Source organism: Physeter macrocephalus, chromosome 20, assembly GCF_002837175.3.
Source record: "Physeter macrocephalus isolate SW-GA chromosome 20, ASM283717v5, whole genome shotgun sequence".
Lineage (NCBI taxonomy): Eukaryota > Metazoa > Chordata > Mammalia > Artiodactyla > Physeteridae > Physeter > Physeter macrocephalus.
In genome coordinates this window covers 21,243,252-21,266,921 of record NC_041233.1, presented here as the reverse complement: position 1 = coordinate 21,266,921, position 23,670 = coordinate 21,243,252, and the positions used below count along the sequence as shown (strand labels likewise).

The window sequence follows — 23,670 nt, the reverse complement described above, 5'->3', positions numbered from 1 at the left end:
GAACTTACTAACAAAACAAATAGCGTTACAGATGAAAAAAATAAACACAGTTACTGGGGGTAAGGAGGGGGGTGGGATGAATTAGGAGATTGGGATTGACATATACACACTACTACATATAAAATAGATTAACTAACAAGGACCTACTGTATAGCACAGGGAACTCTTCTCAATAGTCTGTAATGCCCTATAAGGGAAAAAAAATCTAAAAGAGTGGATATATGTGTAACTGACTCACTTTGCTCTACAGCAGAAACTAATACAACATTGTATATCAACTATATTCCAATAAAAATTTTAAAAAGAGATGTGACAACTAAATGCAACCTTGAACTGGATACTCTGGTACTAGAGAAATTGCTATAAAGGACATTATGGTGGGGACAGCTACTAAATATGAATTATAGATAAAAGAATTGTATAACAGTTACATTTCCTGTTCTATGATAATATAAGAAAATACTCTTATTTTTAGGAAAAACACTGAAGTATTAGGGGATAAAGGAACCTAATTATGCAATCTTCTCTCAAATGGTTCAGAAAGAAAAAATGTGACTACAACTGAGGCAAATACTAAAAACTGGTAAATTTAGAAGGGCATATGGTAGTTCTTTATTCTGTTCTTGAAGTTTAACATGATTTTAAAAAATTTAAAAAGCTATGTAATTAAATACGCACACCTAAACTTACTGTCTTCTGTGGTTCGGATCTTTCCAGTTTGACCAAAAATGACATTAGCAGCTGATAAACAGTGCCTGGCCTCCATAAAGCATTGCTGTTGAGGAAATAAACAAGAATAAATTCAATTATCACAAATCTTATTTGCAGTAGACACTTGCATAAAGACTTAACAAAATCAGGTAGAAACCACTACTAAGGAGACCCTGTATAGTAACTAAACAAGAAGGTATATAAGATATATTTTAGTATTATCTGGTTTAAAAAACTACCTTAAAGATTAAGATTACAATACCCCCAAACTCTTAATAATCCAAACTGGCTAAAAAACAACTCCTGACTGACTACTGAAGGAGAGCTAACTTTTAATCAGCATACAAGAATGGCTACCATCCTAGACTCAAAGTACCTCATAGTCCTTTTAGGTGCAGGCTAAATAGCCAAAGTTCCATGCATGATCAATTTTTAGACCATTTACATTCTGTCAGAAGACTTAGATTTAATCTTTCTTAGGTGTAGAGATCCCTTTTACATCCTACCATTCAAAGGCAAACAGGATAAATTTTGATAGAGATTCCTGTCTTCTAAAATCTTTGCAATTTACAATATAATGAGGCTTCCCACCAAGTTTTGAAGTCAGAAGATTTCCACAGATGAACTCTATGGAACTGCTTTACCAACAAAGTTAAAGACTTCATAATTCAAACTGGGGCATGGTAAACTTCTCAAACACTTTGAGAACATCTCCTTGTTACTTAAATGCTTTACATTTGTCACCTAAGTCACAGGACTACTCAGCAGAATTACCAAGTCCAACTTTTAGTTGGAAGCCACCCTCATTAAGTATGTCTACTTCATATTAGTGACACTGACTTTTGCTAAGAGGATTTTTAATGGTTGACTATGACTTTAAAATCTCAGCATTAAATGTATCTCCTCATTATGGCAAATTCAGAAGCCATCTTGAGAACAGCTGGGTACCATGTGTAGCTTAGCCCAGCAGTATCTATAGATCAAAATGTTGGTGTTAAACCTCAAACCAAAAGAAAGTTACAGATTACATAAAGAAGTTTTAATTGTTGCTCTATAATCCCTTGCTCATCATTATCACTTCAGCTTTGTCCAGATTGGCTATCTATCTGAAAGCAACCACTGTTAGAAAACAGTGAGTACCCTGTGCCCTCTAGGTGGCTGGTAAATGTGGGACTTCACCTGCAAGGCAGGGACTCACTAAGTAGCAAAACCTCATGGAACCAGATGAAGATGATAGTGATACAAATGACAATTGCATTTTTAAAAAACATGGATCAAATCTCTTTTTGCAGTATAACTTAGCTAGTTATAACAAAACTTATAAAACATTTTGGTAAAAAAAATAAAAGCACAGAGTGGGGAGGTACTCATGAAACTTACTGCATGCTCAGCATAAGCAGTGCTTAACAACTTAAAATTTTTAATCACACTTTAATATCTAGATATCTTAGTACTGTTAGAATCCATGGAGTTTTAAATGTTAATTAAAATTACAGCGAATATGTAATTTTAAAGTTGCTAAACAAAACAAAGGGCCTCTGGAAGCTATTTCTAAAAAAAAAACCATAAAAAGGTGCCACAAGCAGAAGCACCAGGTAACACTTTTTGATGATGATCACAGTGAAATGGATTCATGAGATTTAGATTTAACTGAATGCTCTGATATATGCAGTAGCGTTACTTACACGCTTGATCTTAGACCAAAGTCCTAGAAGCGATGCTGCAGTCACCACAGCCCTTTCTCTCCTGCTAATAGCTTTTCTGAATGAAATTCTGTGGGACAATACTTTAAACATAGGGCGCATTTATAGAACCAGCACTAACAAAAAAACTTAGAAAGGATAAAGGCCCAGTAAGGATACAGCAGCAGGTAAACAGATCTAAGAAGAAACTCTGATAAGCAAAGAATTACTAAAAGTTCAGAGGCCTGTGAATTAATTAGAAATACAAATAAACGTAATTTCTATCACTGAGATACCTTATTGAGAATTAATAGAAAATCTGGCTGGGAAAGGTGGCTTTAAAGTGTCTTAGCATTAAAAATTCTCTTAAGGGCTAAAAAATTTAAAAGGTCAATTAAGAATATACCAACATGATTCTGAATAATTCTGAAAGCAACTAAGAAGCTCAAATTTGTCCCTGTGTAATACTCCAGAAAAAATATAACGGACCTGGAACTCTGAAACTGAGCAGAGATATTCCCAACATAGAAAAAGTACTATAAAGGAGTTAATTCTAAAGAATAACTGAAATGCATCACATGCTTTTATCAAAGCCCACATTTAACAGTCAACTTCCTCAGACAAATTCTCATAGTTACCAGATTACCACTGCATAAAGATAGTCAAGCCTACGAGATAAAATCTGCAATTTAAAGTAACATCTCACTAAAATAGAGATAGGCTGTCTGTATCAAAAAAGAACTGGTCTTAGGCAACGTAGGACATGATAAAATTATTTTAAGATTCAAAAGGATTACTGCAACAAAGAGCTACAAACTTTAGTACACTGGCAAACTGGGCTGCATTTTTCTATCCAGTTTACATCATAAAATACAAGCTACCTGTTTTTAAAAGATGACATTTTCAAGGTACTTTTGGTTCTATTTTTATACACACTCTTGGTAACTGTTAGATAACTACTTTGAGAAGCTTACCTTATTGATGTAAAATTGTGACAAGGTAGCAGCATTAATCGCCCACTCCATAGGATGGTAGGCATTGTGCTCAAGCTGGCGTTTTAGGGTACTATGGCAATAATGGGCAGCTTTCTCAAACATTTCCATATGCTGGTAGACTTGAGCCAGGTAATATAGGTTATGAGTATAAACCTTCTCAAATCTATGAAGGAAAAAACATTTGTGTAACGATTTACAATTTATAAGGAACTTTCAAATATATTTATCTTGATCCCCACCAACCCCTTCAGTTGGCTAGGACTATTGTATCTATTTGACAAATAAGGAAACTGAGCCCCAGATTTGAACAGGGTAACATATCTAGGAAGTGGCAAATGAAGGTTTTAATCCATGTCAGAATCCACATTCTATAACCTTTGAGTGCCTTGAAAGAAAAAGCATTGTGCTTTTTTTCAGCAATCATCTCAAATACACTACGTGGAAATACCTGTAAGGGCTGATTTCTAGACCTACTCACCTTTTTGATCTCTCTTGTTCAGCAAGTTTCTCTTCTTCAGGAAGAAAATGCTCAGTAGGATCAAGAGGAGGACTCCCAATCTGTAATTAAAGAAAAAAATCTAAAATTTTACCGTAAACACCAAGCGCCCTCCTCTGGATGAACAGGAGAAATCAAATTTAAAAATTTTTTTAATTTTTACTTCATTTTTTACTAGTTCACGTTCGTATTATCCGAGAAGTAATTTTCTGAACCATAAAATCTGAGTCAAACAAATAAAAGGAGACTGCCCTACAAGCTCACACCTGAAAAAATTTTAACTGCTGTTGAAGGTGAACTTCAAATACACTAAAAAAAAAAAAAGTCTACCATTTTGCTTTTAGAGATGTATAATTCTTTAAGTATTTTAAGTCTTAATTCTGTCTGGTAAAGAAAAGCTCTTTTGAAAACCTACGTAAGCATAACAAAACCCAAAAATGTATACGTCCTCAGAGCAATGTTGTTCTAAACTGACCACTTTAGTACACTGGCAAACTGGGCTGCATTTTTCTATCCAGTTTATGTCATAAAATACAAGCTACTTGTTCTTAAAAGATGACACTTTCAGGATGACATTTGAAAATCAAATCAAAGTTTTTAATATTCTAATATTCTCAAGGGAACAAGAAAAGATGATATACAGATTATACCCTTTCAATACAGGGACACTCAAACCAGTGATTCCATTGTTTATTGCCTTGGGCAAGTCACCCCATCTCTTGTGCTTTTGTTTCCTCATCTATAAAATAAGGATGGGGGCTTCCCTGGTGGCGCAGTGGTTGAGAGTCCGCCTGCCGATGCAGGGGACATGGGTTAGTGCCCCAGTCCGGGAGGATCCCACATGCCGCGGAGCGGCTGGGCCCGTGAGCCATGTCCGCTGAGCCTGTGCATCCGGAGCCTGTGCTCCGCAACGGGAGAGGCCCCAACAGCGAGAGGCCCGCGTCCCGCAAAAAAAAAAAAAAAGCGGACTTCCCCAGTGGTCCAGCAGTAAAGAATCCGTCTTCCAATGCAGGGGACATGGGTTCGATCCCTGATCGCGTAACTAAGATCCCACATGCTGCGGGGCAACTAAGCCTGTGTGCGGCAACTAGAGAGAAGCCTGGGTGCCGCTACTAAAAACCTACGCAGCCAAAAAAACAAAAACAAAAAAACAAAAGAATCTGCCTGCCTGCCAATGCAGGGGACACGGGTTCGATTCCTGGCCCGGGAAGATTCCACATGCCGCGGAGCAACTAAGCCCGTGCGCCACAACTACGGAGTCTGTGCTCTAGAGTCCATGAGCCACAACTACCTGAAACCCACGCACCTAGAGCCCATGCTCCGCAACAAGAGAAGCCACCACAATGAGAAGCCCACACACCGGAACGAAGAGTAGCCCCTGCTCGCCGCAAGTTAAGATGTGTATATCACATATAATCCCATCTGAGGTCTTCCAAAAAAGCAGAACTACTTAACCACTGCCTCATTCTACTTCTGTGAGGATAGGCTCCTCAACTTTAAACTGAATTCACTAAACTCCAAATAGCAGCCATGGTTTCCATTAAAAAAAAAAGTGATCTTACATTCTGGATGGAAACATTAAAAGCATCACAACTTGGGGGACTTCCCTGGTGGTCCAGTGAGTAAGACTCCGAGCTCCCAATGCAGGGGACCGGGTTTGATCCCTGGTTGGGGAACTAGATCCCGCATGCAAGGTGCAACTAAGAGTCCACATGCTGCAACTAAGAAGTCTGCATGCTGCAGTGAAGATCCCACCTGCCGCAACTAAGACCCAGCGCAGACAAAAAAAAAAGACACCACAACTTGGGTCCCTAGAATTCACAAAAAGTAAAAATGACTAAGCCAGGAAGCAAGGCACAAGGCAAACACAATAGATAAACTATTCTTCAAAGACCTCTTTAAGAAGTTTGAGGGCTGTTTTGTATGCTTAGCCCTATCTTGATGAGGGGAATTAATCAATGTATTCTTTATGTACGTACTTCGCTGTTATGACCATCACACTTCATCCTGTAACACTAACCGTCAAAATAGTCTCCTCTCTTAACTAACTAAAATATAGGTATAATTAAGTACAAAGAGTTTTGCTATGTGTTTTATGTTTCCATAATAATACCAGGTTTTTTTGTTTTTTGGTTTTTTTTTGGCTGCATTGGGTCTTTGTTGCTGCGCATGGGCTTTCTCTAGTTGTGGTGAGCGGGGGCTACTCTTCGTTGCAGTGTGCAAGCTTCTCATTGCGGTGGCTTCTCATTGCAGTGCACGGGCTCTAGGCACGCAGGCTAGAGTAGTTGTGGCATGCGGGCTCTAGAGCGCAGGCTCAGTAGTTGTGGTGCATGGGCTTCGTTGCTCCGCAGCATGTGGGATCTTCCCGGACCAGGGATCGAACCCGTGTCCCCTGCATTGGCAGGCAGATTCTTAAGCACTGCACCACCAGGGAAGTCCCTTTATACCAGTTTTTAATGAAATATTATAGGTGTTTAGTATCTTCACATTTTAAACTAACAATTTCATGAGTAAGAGTGTGAGCCTGAAGTCACGAAAGGCAACTAACATCTGTCTGGCTTTGTGGTGTTCTGCTCCTCTTAGCACTGTAGGAGGAAAGTTAAAACGCCAAGGTAGAAGATCCATGACTTTTTAAATTCTCCAATTTGGGGATATATTCCTCAGAAAAAAAGTATTAAGGGCTATAAACACATATTCTAAATGTACATTCTACCCCAATCAAAAAATGGGCAGGAGACCTAAACAGATATTTCTCCAAAGAAGAAATACAAATGGCCAACAGGTACATGAAAAGATGCTCAACATCACTAATTATTAGATAAATGCAAATCAAAACTACAATGAGGTATCACCTCACACTGGTTAGGATGGCCATCATCAAAAAAATCTACAAACAACAAATGCTGGAGAGGGTGTGGAGAAAAGGGAACACTCTTGCACTGTTGGTGGAAATGTAAATTGATACAGCCACTATGGAGAACAGTATGGAGATTCCTTAAAAAACTAAAAATAGAGCTACCATATGATCCAGCAATCCCATTCCTGGGCATATATCTGGAGAAAACCATAATTCAAAAGGATACATGCAAAAGAGAAAGACAAATACCATATGATATCACTTACATGTGGAATCTAAAACATGGCACAAATTAACCTATCTACAAAACAGAAACAGACTCATAGACATAGAGAACACACTTGTGGTTGCCAAGGTGGGGTGGGGAGGGAGAGGGATGGACTGGGAATTTGGGATTGGTAGATGCAAACTATTACATTTAGAATGGATAAACAACAAGGTCCTAATGTATAGCACAGGGAACTACATTCAATATCCTGTGATAAACCATAATGGAAAAGAATATAAAAAAAAGAATGTATATATGTGTATAACTGAGTCACTTTGCTGTACAGCAGACTGGCACAACTGTAAATTAACTATACTGCAATAAGAGAAAGGAAGGGAGGGAGGGAGGGAGGAAGGAAGGGAGGGAGGGAAGGAGGGAAAAGAAAAGAAAGAAAAATAAAATAGATAACCAACAAGGACCTACTGTATAGCACAGGGAACTCTGCTCAACATTCTGTAATAACCTAAATGGGAAAAGAATTTGAAAAAGAATAGATACTTGTATTTGTATAACTGAATCACTTTGCTGTACACCTGAAACTAACACAACCTTGTTAATCAATGATACTCCAGTATAAAATAAAAATTAGGGACTTCCCTAGTGCTCCAGTGGTTAAGACTCTGCGCTCCCCATGCAGGGGGCCCAGGTTCAGTCCCTGGTCAGGGAACTAGATCCTGCATGCTGCAACTAAAGATCCCACATGCCACAACTAAGACCCGGCACAGCCAAATAAATAAATGTATAAGAATACTTTTTTTAAATAAATAAAATAAAAATTTAAAAAAAACCTAAATGTACATGCTAAAATTTCTTGTGGGTGTAATTAACATGTTGATTTGCTCCAATCTTCTTCCTCCAGGGGAAGCTTGTCATGTGTCAGGACCATATTTTATTCATATTTGATTCCCCTGCATTATGCATAGTACCTGGCACAAAGTAAAAACAATAAATGTCTAGTGAATTAAACCAACAAAGCAAATAGGAACGCTTAGTCTGTGCACTCTGCTTACAGCACATTTCTTTTATCTGCCATCATTGTTTTGGTACAGATATGGAGTCCTCGCTACACTACACAGTTCTTAAAGGAGCACTTCACACTTGTGTTTTAGACAAAGTCCAACTACTAAGGGAGGCAGTAGGATATAGTGGTTAAAAGTGTGTGGTGTGGAGTCAGGCCCCGTAACAATAGGTTGTAATCCCAGCTTCACCACTTACTGGTGTGTGGACTTGGGCAAGTCATGTAATCTCTTGTGCATCTGTTTCCTCATCTATAAAATAATAAAAATATCTACCTCTTAAGTTGTCGTGAGAATTAAATGAGTTAAAATTTGTAAATCACCTATAACATTGTCCGCAAGTGCTACTATAAATGTTTGTTAAATAAATAAATTATCAAATAAATAAATAAAGTATCAATAAGTGGGAATACATCAAACATTTAAAAAAAAATTTCTGCACCGCAAAGGAAACCATCAACAAAATGAAAAGGCAACCTATCAAGCAGAAGAAAATATGTGCAAATCATATATCCAATAGGGGGTTACTATCCAAAATATATAAAGAACTCATTCAACTCAATAGCCAAAAAAAAAAAAAATCTGATTAAAACATGGGCAGAAGATCTGAATTTTTCCAAACGAGACATACAGATGGCCAACAGACACATGAAAGTGTGCTCAACATCACTAATCATCAGGGAAATGCAAATCAAAACCACAATGAAATATTATCTCATACCTGTTAGAATGGCTATTATTAAAAACACAAGAAATAACAAGTGTTGACAAGGATGTGGAGAAAAGAGAATGCTGCTGCACTGTTGGTTGGAATGCAAACTGGTGCCACCACTATAGAAAACAACTGGAGGTTCCTCAAAAAATTAAAAATAGAACTACCATGTGATCCAGCAATTCCGCTTGTTTATTTATCCAAGGGAAACAAAAACACTAACTTGAAAAGTTATCTGCACCCCATGTTCACTGCAACATTTACAATAGCCAAACATGGAAACAACTTAGTGTCTACCAATGGATGAATGGATAAAGAAAATGTGTATACACACACACACAATGGAGTATCATTCAGCCATTAAAAAAAAGGAAATTTTGCCACATGCAACATGGATAGACCTTGAGGACGTTATGCAAAGTGAAATAAGTCAGAAAAGGAAAGACAAATACTACCAGTGATCTCACGTGTGGGATCTTAAACCAACCAACCAACCTCACAGATACATAGAACAGATTAGATTTGTGGTTGCTAGAAGCAAAAGGTTGGGGGGTGGTCAGAAAGGGCAAATGAAGGCAGTCAAAAGATACAAACTTCCAGTTATAAAATAAAAAAGGCCTGGGGATATAATGTATACCATGGTGACTACAGTTAATAATTCTGTATGATCCAGCAATCCACTCCTGGGCATATATCCAGAGAAAACCATAACTGGAAAAGATACATGCACCCCAGTGTTCACTGCAGCACTATTTACAATAGCCAGGACATGGAACCAACCTAAATGTCCATTGACAGGTGAATGGATAAAGATGTGGTACATATATACAATGGAATATTAGCCATAAAAAGGAGCGAAATAATGCCATTTGCATCAACATCGATGGACCTAGAGACTCTCATACTGAGTGAAGTAAGTCAGACAGAGAAAGACAAATATTATACGATACTGTTTATACGTGGAATCTAAGAAAAGGGTACAAGGACTTCTCTGGCGGTCCAGTGGTTAAGACTCTACCGTTTCCACTGCAGTGGGCACGGGTTCAACCCCTGGTCAAGGAACTAAGATCCTGCACACCGTGAGGCACGGCCAAAAAAAAAAAAAGGTACAAATGTACTTACCTACAAAACAGAAATAAGAGTTGCAGGTGTAGAAAACAAACTTGTTACCAGGGGGTAAGTGGGGGGAAGGGATAAACTGGAAGATTGGGATTGACATATACACACTATTATATATAAAATAGATAACGAATAAGGACCTACTGTACAGCACAGGGAACTCAATACTCTGCAATGGCCTTTATGGGAAAAGAATCTAAAAAAGAGTGGATATATACATATGTATAACTGATTCACTTTGCTGTACACCTGAAACTAACAGCATTGTAAATCAACTATACTCCAATAAAAATTTTTTTTAAAATTCTGTATTGGATATCTGAAAGTTGCTAAGAGAGTAGCTTTTAAAAGTTCTCACAAGAAAAAACTGTAAATATGTGTGGTGATGAATATTAACAAGACTTACTGTAGTGATCATTTCATAATATATACATATATTGAATCATTATGTTGTACACCTTAAACTAATATAATGTCATATGCCAATTATAACTCAATTTTAAAACATTTAACATAAAAGAGCAAACAAATTAGCAAGAAAACACAAACTTGAGTAAATAAATGTAAAAAAACATGAACACTTTCAAAAGAGAAAATACAAACAGAAAATATTTTAAAATTAATCTCTTTAATCAAAGAAATTTGAGTTAAAATGAGACCATTTTGCCTATATTAGCAAAGATTTTTTTTAAAGCTATATAAGGAAAAGTTGTGAAGGAGATGGGAATTCTCATACACCAGTGGAGTAAGGATACATTGGTAGTCTTTTTGGAAAGCAATTTTATAATGTGTGCCAAATGCTTTTAAAATGGTCATCTTCCAAATACTGTATGGTATCCCTTGTACGTGGAATCTTAAAAAAAAAAAAAAAAAAAAAAGGTGAACTCCTAGAAACAGAGTAGAATGGTGGTTGCCAGGGGCTGAGGTGATGGAGGAAACGGGGAAATGTTTGGCAAAGGGTACAAACTTCCAGTTGTAAGATTAATAAGTTCTGGGGATCTAACTGTACACCATGTTAACTATAGTTAATACTACTGTATTGTAGGGACTTCACTGGTGGTCCAGTGGTAAAGAATCTGCCTTCCAATGCAGGGGACACGGGTTTGATCCCTGGTCAGAGAACTAAGATCCCACATGCCACAGAACAACTAAGCCCACATGCCACAACTACTGAGCTCGTGCGCCTCAACTAGAGAGCCTGCATGCTGCAAACTACAGAGCCCACGCGCCCTGGAGCCCGCGTGCCACAACTAGAGAAGAGAAAACCCGCACGCCACAACTAGAGAGAAGCCTGCGCGCCGCAATGAAAAATCCCGCATGCCTCAACAAAGATCCCGCATGCCACAACTAAGATCCGACGCAGCCAAAAATAAATAAATAAATAATAAATCTTAAAAAAAAGAATACTGTACTGTATACTCGAAAGTTGCTAAGATAGTCTTAAATATTCTCACCACAAAAACAAAAACTAAAAAAAAGGTAATTATGTGAGGTGATGGCAGTGTTAACTAACCCTGTTACGGTAATCATTTGCAATGTATCCGTGAATCAAATCATCACACTGTACATCTTAAACGTACACAGTATTATATACATCAAGTATATCTCAAATCTGAAAATAAATGAATGAATGTTTAAAATCCCTCTGGCTTATAAGATTGTGTCTCTTTACCACCCCCCCACCCAAAACCTACTAATAAATAACTCTTCACAACTACAGAATACATTTTCTTTTTTATTATTCTATATTTGAGCAATTTTATGGAGAAAAAGAATCCCTTTAATACAGTAACTATTTAACTATAATATTACCTTGGAAGGTAGCATGGTAGAGTAGAAAGAACCAAAGTTTGGGGTCAGACAAACCATATTTAAATTCTGATTGTGTCACATAGTATATGCTAAAACCTCACTGAATCACAAACTCCTTACCTATAAATGGGAATAACAGTACCTCTTTCAAATTATGGTTGTGAGAATAAAATGTAGCCTGCTTAAGCACTCAATAAGTACTAGTTTTTATTAGTTACATCTTCTAAAACTGAAATGTTAGTTTTATGAAACTAAAATGTTAGTTAGTTTTATATCATCTACTTCATCTTTGCAGGGCCTTACCAGGAAAAATGTTAATATAGTTGTAATCAAGGTGTACATATTATACACATTTTCCATGTATTGATGATCTAAATATTTATCATTTTAATGGTTATATCACATTCCCTTGCTAAGAGAGTATTGTAATTTATTTAACCATTCTGCAATTATTGGATAGCGTATTTTTAGTGACTCTGCATTAACTACTTCATTATCTGATCCCCATAACACTTCTGTATTGTTGAGACAAGAGGGGTATCCCCATCTTACAAATGAGGAATAGGTAGCACAGAAAGTTTGAATTCTCCCAAGTCAGTTCATTACAACCAAAGTCAAACTAGAAATCCCAGGTTTCCTATCTTCAAATACAGTGATTCCCCACTCTGTTTAGATCTCTCCTTTATCTAGAACTACATTTTGTATCTATAGATTTTAAAAAATGACATTCTAACTTCTGCCACCATTAGGTCAATAATTTATGAAATATTAAAAATATTTTTATTCAGAATTATTAATTATTGACTGATACCAAACAAGTAGAAAACCATATAAGCAATTAAACTTCTCCAACTAAACACTATCTTACATATTTTTAAACCGAAACCCTCCATTAAATTCATTCAAGCATTCACACAGTAGTAACACTGTTCTTTTTTTGGTTGATCTGGATGAACAAGGCAGAATATCATTCGTTATCAAGAAATAGATACTGTTCTAGATGCTGCAGTGAATATAATAGTAAAAATATTCTTGTCGTCCTGTAGCTTATACTTCCAGTACTGAAGATGGGTGATAAATAAATCACTAAAATGAATATGTTAGTGATAAGTGCAAAGCAAAACAGCAGGAAAGGGGGATAGAATAGGAAGTGCTGGGGAGGGGTGGTCTACAGCGTCAGATGAGTGGCCAACGAGTCCTCACTAGATGGGAGATGTCTGAGTCAAGATCTGAAAGAAATGAGGGAGTGACCCAGGTAGATATCTAAGGGAAAGGTGGCATCAGCAGAGGAAACAGAGAAGGGCAAAGGCCCTGAGTTGGGAGCTTGTCTGCTGTGTTTTAGAACAAGATGGCCAGTATAGCTAGAACAGAACGAGACAGGGGAGAATAGTAGATGAAATGAGAGAAGTAATGGTAGCCACATCAGATAATGAACTTGCCGGTCTTCAAGGGTCTTTGGAGTCTACTGAGTAAGATGGGAAAACCATTGAAAATTTTGAGGAAAGGAGTGATGTGGTCTGATTTACCTTTGAAGTGAAGGGGGTATGAGAGCAGGAAGACCAATTAGGAGACTACAGCAAGACATGATGGTGACAGCAGTGGTCTGATTCTAGACAGAATTTAAAAGTAAAGCCAAAAGGATTTGCTGACGTTTTAGAGAGTGTGAGGAGAAGAGGGATCTCCAAGGTTTTAGGCCTCAACAACTGAAGAAAGAAGCTGGTGTTTATAGCAAGCAAGGTAGGAAGGGGAAGGTTATCAGAAACTCAATGTTAGTAGTTTTAGAGATACCTTCCCCATAAAAAGTACAAGTGCCAAATCAGCAGTTGGACAGACAAGTCTGGAATTAGAGAGGTACAGACTGGGGATATAATTTGGGAGTCATCAGCACAGAGATGGTATTTAGAACAAGGGAATGAATGTAGATGGAAAGAGGAGACATCCAAACACTGAACTCTGGGTACCCCACTGTTCAGAGGTTGGGGGTATAAGGAGGATGCAACAAGGACTGAAAAGAAGGAAAAACAGACAAGCAGAAGCTAAATTTAAAAAGTATGTCAAGGAAGAGAGACTAATCAACTGAGCCAGAGGCTAGATTGATCAACTATGCCAAATGCTACCGATAGGTCAAATACGATGAGGACTAAGAATTTACCACTAAATCTGGCAAAATATAAATCACTGGTGAACTTGATAAGACATTGATTCTTAACCCTGAGCTTGAAAAACCTCAAAATACCTGGTTATTTAAAGAAGTGCTTGGGACTTCCCTGGTGGCGCAGTGGTTAAGAATCCGCCTGCCAATGCAGGAGACACAGGTTCGAGCCCTGGTCTGGGAAGATCCTACATGCTGCGGAGCAACTAAGCCTATGTGCCACAACTACTGTGCCTGTGCTCTAGAGCCCGTGAGCCACAACCACTGAAGCCTGCGTGCTTAGAGCCCATGCTCCGCAACAAGGGAAGCCACTGCAATGAGAAGCCTGTGCACTGCAACAAAGAGTAGCCCCCGCTCGTCACAACTAGAGAAAGCCCACATGCAGCAACGAAGACCCAAAGCACCAAAAATAAATATAAAAAAAAATAAATTTATAAAAAAAAAAAGAAAGAAGAAGTGCTACACATAGCCTCAAAACAAAATTAACTAAATCCATTTTAATTTTAGAAGACTGCCAAGTTTTTTTTTTAATAGACTTCATTTTTTAGAGCAGTGTTAGGTTCACAGCAGAGCTGAGTGGAAGGTACAGAGATTTCTTATCTACCTCCTTGCCCCCAAACGTGTAGCCTCCTCCAGATTGCCAAGTGGTAGGTAAAATTTACTAAGGAATGAACGGTAACACAGTGGTGTTACAAAGTTCACCTTTGTAGGACTGTGACCCTCTAAAGTAAAAGTTTTCAATCTAGGCTCTCCAGAGCCCTAGAAGTTCTACAACATCTCTTTTGTACTACCACAATGGGGAGGGAAGAAGGTATCTGTAGTGGACTGGGCTCAGGGTTCTTCTGACCTGTTTAACCAGAGTAGCTCAATCAGTTTTTACAAACTGTATTTCAGAAGGGTTTTATAGTTAAAAAAAAAAAAAAAAAGTTATTGAAAATCACTGCCCTGAAGCAGTGGTTCTCAAAGTACTACACTCAAACCAGCAGCAGCACCTGGCACCTTGTTAAAAATGCAAATTCTCAAGTCCCAACCCAGACCTACTGAATCAGAGTCTGGGGATGAGCATGTGTGTTAACAAGTCCTCCAGGTGATTCTGATGCATGCTGAAATTTGAGAACCAGTGCCTCCAATATTTCAGATATTTTGCTTAGGTAGTTGTTGGCCTTCCTTTAAGCACTGCTATCCTCAGTGGAAATCAAAACAGAAATTTTAGTTTATAGATGAAAATATGCAAATATCAGTATTTTAGGATATTAGAATATTTCTTACACAATTATATTTGGATTAAGGCTGCCATTAGACCTTATCCAAGGGTTATTTTTGAGAACCCTGAAGTCTTTAATATAAAATAATTTCAGCTATTAGATGACCACCTAGACAGCTCTACAGAGAGGTCCCAAAGTATACTGAAAAGTCATATTCCAATATTATGAGTGAGGAATTCCTAACGTCAATTCTTGACTAGTTTCAATCAAAGACTGAAATTTAGGGACTTCCCTGGTGGTCCAGCGGTTAAGACTACAGGCTCCCAATGCAGGGGGCCCAGGTTCGATCCCTGGTCAGGGAACTAGATCCCACACGCCGCAACCAGAAGTTCCCGCACACCGCAACGAAGATCCCGCGTGCCGCAACTAAGACCCGGTGCAGCCAAACAAGTAAATAAATAAATACTTTTTTAAAAAAAGATTAAAATGCAACATGCAACATACCTCTTTCATATACTGATTATACAGAGCTTCTGATGATTCTAGATAAGCTTGTGCAGTTTCAATTTCTTCTCTTTCAGACCACAAGATACCCAGGTTATTCTGGAAAATAAAGAGAAATAATGACAATATAAATCTTCCAATGAAGTAGTTTTCATAGTTTCAAAGTCAATACTTACCTATCAGATAGTATCAATACTACAGTCCGATTAACCATGAATTAATTATTCATAATACTACTGTCCTTACGTCATGGGAGGCAGCCACTAAGATGGATTCCCTGGTGATTCCTGCCTCCTGGTGCACATGCCCTGCATAATTTCTTCCTCTTAAGTCTGGGCTGGATTTAGTGACTTGCTTCTAACAAATAGAATATGGCAAAAGGGACCGAAGGTCTCTTCCAACATCAGGTTACAAAACACTGTGGTTCCATTTTGGGTGCTCCCTCTTGCTTGTACTCTGAGGGAAGCCAAATGCCACATTCTGAGCCACCCTATGGATACGACTCACGTGGTCAGGGACGTCAACAGCCAGCAAGGAATAGAGGCCCCTTAGACCAACAACCTGTAAGAAACTGAATCCTGCCAACAACCACGTGAGCGAGCTTGGAAGCAGATTCTCCCCAAGCTGAGCCTTCAAGTGCAGCCCCAAGCAGGCCAACAATCTGATGAGAGACCTTGAGCCAGAAGCAACTAGCTAAGCCATGCCTGGATTCCTGTTATAATAAAAGTTTGTTGTTTCAATCTGCTACATTTAGGGGTACAATGTTACATTTTAAAAACTAAGCCAGTTTTTCCCCTGCCACAGGACTTTTTTTTATCAGACTCTGTATAGGGAAAATCAGGCCTGTTTACATGGTCAGAATTCAAGACTAGCTCCCCTTTAGACAATGGGGTTAGTCTGCCTCCCAACCCTTGGGACAGCCTTTCAGGCACAGGGATACTTCTGAGGCTGGGCTTCCACCATCTTTTGCTTACCTCCCTAGGGAAGGGAACAGAATAAGGGAACAAAGTTTTTAAAGCAAATTCTTAACCTGGGCCCAAGGACCCACAAGTTACCCATGAAGAGAATTCAGAGTCTATGAATGTAGATGGAGAACTATTACAAACTTATTTTCACTATGTCCTACGAAACAGTATTACAGTACCTGGGATTTCTGTGGCCTATAGAAGTGAAAAAAATCTTCATATTACAGCTTGCAGATATCTCAAAATACCATTTATATTCATTAGTACTTTAAAATTATGGAAGTTATTAGACACAGATGTTATTTAATGTGTTAATAAGGAAGCTCATATATCACTATATCATACATTTGTTTTAAAAAATATTTTGGTAACTTCTATGTTATTGGTTTCTTTTATAACCCCTACATTTTATTTTATACATTTAAAATCACTATTCTGTTTCATGAAATACAGGCTTCAGTAGACTGCAAAAGGGGTACATGACACAAAAAAACATGTTTAGAAACCCTACAGTTTAAAGGTGACATGACCACTGCCCTGGAACACAGACCTCTGGTCTTACGGCTTCATGTAATATACCTATTCTATCATGTAATATACCTATTCTATAATTTTTTTTAAGTGACTTAATCAGTTCTCAGTGTCTAGGGCTGTAGGTAGGTCATAGTGATAAATTACTGAGATTGGGCAGTTCTCTCCTCTATACTACTTATGCAATCCTTTGCGGTACCCTGGGGAAGCTTAAAGGGTTCTGGCCCACTACTAATTTACCAATTATTCTGCCCACCTAGCCTCAGAGAATATAATCTCCCTTAATATTCATTTCTTGAATTCAGAAATGAATCCACAAGTCACCTTTTCTCACTCCCTAGGTCAACTTATTTTTCCTCTGACAACAGTCCTTGAGATATTCCATTTGGCCATGACACCAGCACAACCCCAGCAGACGGTACCTAACCTAGACAGATTAGCGACACACCCACTACCAGGAACTGGTTAGCCACATTTACTCTATTTTGACGGGATGGCGATGCATTTAGGCTGCTAGATCCAGGGTAGGCTGTGCCACAGAAAGCAACAACTCTGGTGTGTGATAAATCTTAAATCAAGTAGAGACCCTAGAGTGTGTCTAGAAATGACCAAGGTTTTTTTTTTTTTTTTTTTGCGGTACGCGGGCCTCTCACTGTTGTGGCCTCTCCTGTTGCGGAGCACAGGCTCGGGACGCGCAGGCTCAGTGGCCACAGCTCACGGGCCTAGCCGCTCCGCGGCATGTGGGATCCTCCCGGACCGGGGCACGAACCCGTGTGCCCTGCATCGGCAGGCGGACTCGCAACCACTGCGCCACCAGGGAAGCCCCAAGGGTTTTTTTTAACCATAACCTATTGAGGTCCTGAAGTTAAGGACCATGCAAGGGATCTAGAACTGATTTGATTTTTCAAAATTAATAGTGTTAATGTTTTTTTCAGTGTTTACTCCACAGAGATGACTGCTTTTGACATTCTACATGAATTATTTTTACAATATAAATCCCATAATACATCAGAAAGTACTGTATCATTCACAAAGCAACATCATGGTCTTGCCCTTGGGATAACAGAATAGGTAAGGAAAAAATATAAATATAAAACAAAAACAGCTACAAAAGTACTACTGGGGGGCTTCCCTGGTGGCGCAGTGGTTGAGAGTCTGCCTGCCGATGCAGGGGACATGGGTTCATGCCCCGGTCCGGGAGGATCCCACATGCCGCGGAGCGGCTAGGCCAGTGAGCCATGGCCACTGAGTCTGCGTGTCCAGAGCCTGTGCTCCGCAATGGGAGAGGCCACAACAGTGAGAGGCCCACGTACTGCAAAAAAAAAAAAAAAAAAAAAAAAAAAAGTACTACTGGTGAATTCTACCAAAAATGTAAGGAAAAAATAATACCAACTCTACACAAATTCATCAAGAAAAGCAAAGAGGAAAGAACACTTCCCATCTCATACTAAACCAAAGCCACAACAAGAAAACTACAGACTGATATCCTTCATGAACAAAGATACAAAAAATATTAACAAAATTTTAGCAAATCCAGTCCAACAATATATAAAAGGGTAATATTTTACTCGTTTGGCTTGGCAAAAACTCCAAGGAGTTTATCACAGGAAAGAAAGGTTGGTTTAACACTGGAAAATCAATCAATGTAATTCACCATATTAACAGACTAAAAAAGGAAGAAAAAAAATCATCTCAGATGCAGCAATGAAATAATGATGCGGAGTGAAAGAAGTCAGACCAAAATCAGAGTATACACCATATGATTCCATTATGAAATTCTAGAAAATGTGGTGGAGGAGGGCAAGGAGAAGGGAGAGAGAATAAAGGAGTGAGAGAGGAATTACAAAGGGAAACAAGGAAACTTTTAGTGGTGATGGATATGTTCATTACCTTGATTGCAGTAAATGTTTCATGAGAATATAAAGATGTCAAAGTTCATCAAATTGTATACTTTAGATATGTGCAGTCTACTGTACATCAATTGTACCTCAATAAAGCTATAAACACACAAAAAACGTCCTCCTTATACATATATATCCTGGCAGTGGGGAGAATAATCTACTAATTTGTCAAGTTAAATTTCACTCAGGAAATGCAAGTGTATATTGCTGATAGCACAAATTAGAAGGAAAAACAGATAAAAACCATTCCTAAGGCCCCCTTCTTCTGGGGAAGGTAGAAGGGGACAGTCTCCCTTGATAATCAAACGTGGGTCCAGGTCCTGTATATCTATAGTTTCCCAGGAAGGAGACATCAGATTGAGACAAAAGAGTCAAAATATCACAAATTCCCATGGACTGATACTTTCAAACTTTTCCCTACACATACATACACACACACAGGTAGTCTTTTGCCAAAATGGAATCACTCTATGTAATTCCAAACATGCCTTTTAGTCTTCCCTCTCCTCTTAGTATTGATATTTTTGGTTAACAAGTATAAATTATTTCTAATGGCTGCATATTGTTCTTCTGTATGGATGTACCACTATTTATTTAACTATAGATCTCACTAATGTTTATTTTATTCTTTTTTTTTGAAACTAACAATGCTGTGACAAACATCCATGTTAACATACCTTTGCATACCTGTCTCAATATTATTTTAGAATATTGATGTGGAATTTTTAAGTCAAAGTCTTTCTTTTTTTTTTTTTTCTTTTTACTACTTATTTATTTATTTTTGGCTGCATTGGGTCTTCGTTGCTGCCCACGGGCTTTCTCTAGTTGCGGCAAGCGGGGGCTACTCTTTGTTGCGGCGCATGGGCTTCTCATTGCAGTGGCTTCTCTCGTTGCGGAGCACGGGCTCTAGGCACGCGGGCTTCAGTAGTTGTGGCTCGTGGGCTCAGTAGTTGTGGCTCACGGGCTCTAGAGCTCAGGCTCAGTAATTGTGGCACACGGGCTTAGCTGCTCCGTGGCATGTGGGATCTTCCCGGACCACGGCTCAAACCCGTGTCCCCTGCATTGACAGGCGGATTCTTAATCACTGCGCCACCAGGGAAGCCCTAAGTCAAAGTCTTGACTCAAGAGTTTTGATACCTACTGATCTCCAGAAAGTTCTATGAATTTATATTTCCACTAGCGATAATGCTAATGGACAGTATCCATCTCCTCATTGTTTCTCCAACAATAAACGTAACCAATATCTTTAATAATCTCTGCCAATGTGATACAATTTTTCTATCTCATTCTTTCAGTTTGCTTTATTAGTAGTGAGGTCAAATCTCTCATCATGTATATAGCAAATATTAAACGTAATAAAATGCTATAGAGTGGTAATGCCATTGGAATAAACAGATCAACTGAACAGTAGAGTTCAGAAACAGACTAGCATAAGCCCAATCTAATTAAAATACTATTGCTGTACCTCCCAAGCTAGTTCCAGTGCATTACTTTTCTTTTCATATTTTTATATTCACTCTTCTTTATTCTTTCAGATAAACATATTCATTTTGTCAAGTTCTAAGAAAAAAGAAAGCCTATTGTGATATCAGCAGGAATTGCATCAGACATATAAATGAACATCAGGAAAATGATATGTTTAATCTTGCCACCTAGGAACATGGTATATCATTCCTTTTAAGATTATCAGTTCTATTACCCCAATACTGCTCTTTGTAAATACAATTTCTAAAAATAATATTTGTAACAAGTTTTTGCTTATATACAAAATATTATTGATATCATATATTTACCTTATATCCTCCTGTTTTATCAAACTGATAGTTCTAAGACTTTTACAGTTGATGACTTTAGGTTTTTTAGGTATATAAGGATCACATATAAAAATGATGATTTTTATTTTTAAAGATTGATACTCTTATTTGCTTTCTATACTATTGCAACGGCCAGAACATCTAATCAAGGTTTTGTTCCTGGTTTTAGTAAAAATATCTCTAATAATTCACCCTTCAGAAAAGGCTGACTGTTCAAAATACTGTAATTCATTAAGTGCACGATGCCACAAGTTTTAAGACACAATTATTTTATGTATCAACAGAAAACATTGCCAAGAAAATTATGACACAAAATCAACCAGCTGTAAGATGGATCCTGATTTCAGAGATATTAATATATTTAAGAACATGCATATTAAAATCAATAAAATACAGCAAATACTGGAGATCCTATATTACATTAAGGAAGGTTTCTAATTCAATTTTTGAGATATTCAAGTAATTTTTTTAATGTTCATTAAGATTTTAGGCAGCCAAATGGTTGAAGAAAATTTCAAATAACTGAGATTTTGTTTGAATTCAATATCTTATGGATTTCATTAGATCATTCATCCACTGAACACGTATTTAGAATGGGCCTATTATGTGCCAGGGACTGAGATTACAAATAGTAAGCAAAAAGAGATATAGTTCCTGTTATATATAGCTTTTCATTTAATTGGGCCATGATAACAGAATATAACCTATACAATTTCCTTTTTAATTTTGAGGTTTTTCTTTGAGACCTACTCACCATAAGATCATTTGTGGTAAATGTTCCCTGGATCACATATACTAGGAACTGGAACTCCTTTATGTAAGGGTTTGTGAGCTTACTTAAGCAAAGTACCTGACACAAGAAGTTCATACAAGGGCTTCCCTGGTGGCACAGTGGTTAAGAATCCACCTGCCAATGCAGGGGACACGGGCTCGAGCTCTGGTCCAGGAAGATCCCACATGCCGCGGAGCAGCTAAGCCCGTGCGCCATAACTACTGAGCCTGCGCTCTAGAGCCCGTGAGCCACAACTACTGAGCCTGCGTGCCACAACTACAGAGCCGGTACTCCACAACAAGAGAAGCCACCGCAATGAGAAGCCCGTGCACCGCAGCGAAGAGGAGCCCCCGCTCGCCGCAACTGGAGAAAGCCCGCGCACAGCAACAAAAACCCAACGCAGCCAAAAAATAAGTAAATAAATAAAATATAAATAACTTTTTTTAAAAAGTTCATACATATTTGTATTCTGAACTGTTATGTTCCTGACGACAATGTCAGGTTTATTTCTTAATAAACCAAGCACCATATAAATAGGAAACAAGTATTTTAAGAATTCAAAGGTAGGAGGAAGAGGTCAGTTCAGAACAAAATGCTCCAAAGAAAGTTACATATAAGTATGAGGGGAGTCTTGAGATCGGTTTTGAAGAACGGGCAGGAACTCCCTGGGAAGCAAACGAATGACTATGGCAAGAACAGAACTGAAGATTTCAGATACTTTGTTTCAAATTAAGAATGTACTCTGGTCATTCTTTATAATTTCCTTGAGACCTTAAATTAAGAAGTAAATTACCTTGGATTTTTCTTAACAGAATGAACAGGATTTGGAATGGTGGAGAGTTGGAGGGTCTCGGGAAACCAACGCGTTGACCACGACTAAGCGAAGCAATAAGCGATGCTGGTGGAGTGTGCGAAGAGGGTGGAGAGGGAGTTTGGAAGCCGCTTATCACAAAGGTGCGAAAACGTGGGGACAAATCGTTTGCCTTTGGTCTCGGCAAGAGTTGGGGGCCCTCGCCACCCCCTGGCCTCCAGCCAACAGCAGGGCCGGGCTCGCTCTCACCTGAGCCTGGATGTAGAGTGAGACGCAGTCGTGCGACAGTCGGTACTTGCGCAGTAGCCTCAGGCATTTCACCAGATGCTCCTCCCCCGCCGACAGCTCCTCCGTGTCGATGTGGTTCACCCCGAGATGGAACTCAATAACCGCCCGCCTCACTGCCCCCTGGGCGACGGGCCCCTCAGCCTCCACCAATTCAGCCGGCAGTGCCAAGGCGTGGTCCCCTGCGCCCAAGCTGTCATCGGCCTGAGGTCGCTCATCCTCGTCTTCAGGCGCAGGGCCCAACAGAGCCTTGACCTCTTCCAACAGCGCCCGGGCGCTGTATTTGGACTTGTACGGTTCCTTTTCCGGGTTTTTATGCAATTCTACCCGAGACAAGGCTAGCGCAGCCTGGAATTTCTCACGAATCTCGGCCCACGGAGCATCCGCCATAGCGGCCACCACAACCTCCGTTTCCTCAATGTTTGCAAACAGGACTCCCGCCTTCCTTCTGCTTTACGACACTTCACTTACGGCCCCCCGAGCCCTGCGCCTGCGCACTGCGGAACGCTAGCCAATGACGTCAGCCAGGGGAAAGGCAATATGCTTGGCAGTGACCAATGGGAAGGCGCAGTAGTCACCATAGCAACCGTTGTCATGGAAAGGAACCTGTCCTGGCGATAGTCCCACCTCCAGCCCCGCCCTCTGTGGTGGTGAGTCTATCTCTTGCTGACCCGGTGAAGTTGTAGATACTTAAAAATATCGATTGACTTCAACAGATCACAAGGAAATATTGTTTACAAACATAGCTGGTTAAGTACTCTCGTTAACTGATATAAGCTGAAAGGCAGAAACCTTTTGACATTAGTATATAACCCAGCCCATCACTGGATAAAAATGTAACAAGGATGCGTGTATTGTTATTAATACATAGCCTCTATGAATGTAAAAAGCACTGAGTGATCGAAAAATATTTTCACTTCAACCCTGAAATACAGGTTGTAGGGATATGTACAACATCTCAAAGTAATACAAGAGTTAAGTGCCAGAGCTGTGACAAGACACTTCAAGCAAGGCTTTTCCCATTACATAACCTTCCAAAATTATCGTCAAATACGAGGGGCG

General features: G+C 39.0%; 1 protein-coding gene across 2 annotated transcripts in view; it reads right to left on the bottom strand.

Moving 5' to 3' along the window:
* KIFBP (kinesin family binding protein) overlaps positions 1–23,049 on the bottom strand; it is a 37,302-nt gene extending 14,253 nt beyond the window's left edge. The window contains exons 1-5 of one of the 2 annotated variants that reach the window (XM_007121040.4): positions 22,573–23,049; positions 15,530–15,628; positions 3,867–3,946; positions 3,368–3,551; positions 679–775 (exon numbers count right to left, since the gene is read on the bottom strand). In XM_007121040.4, coding sequence (XP_007121102.2) covers positions 679–775; positions 3,368–3,551; positions 3,867–3,946; positions 15,530–15,628; positions 22,573–22,998 — 886 coding nt within the window. In that variant the 5' untranslated portion in view covers positions 22,999–23,049. The remainder of the gene's footprint in view (positions 1–678; positions 776–3,367; positions 3,552–3,866; positions 3,947–15,529; positions 15,629–22,572) is intronic. The other variant, XM_007121041.4, reaches the window with a different exon arrangement.
* Positions 23,050–23,670: the final 621 nt, after the last annotated feature.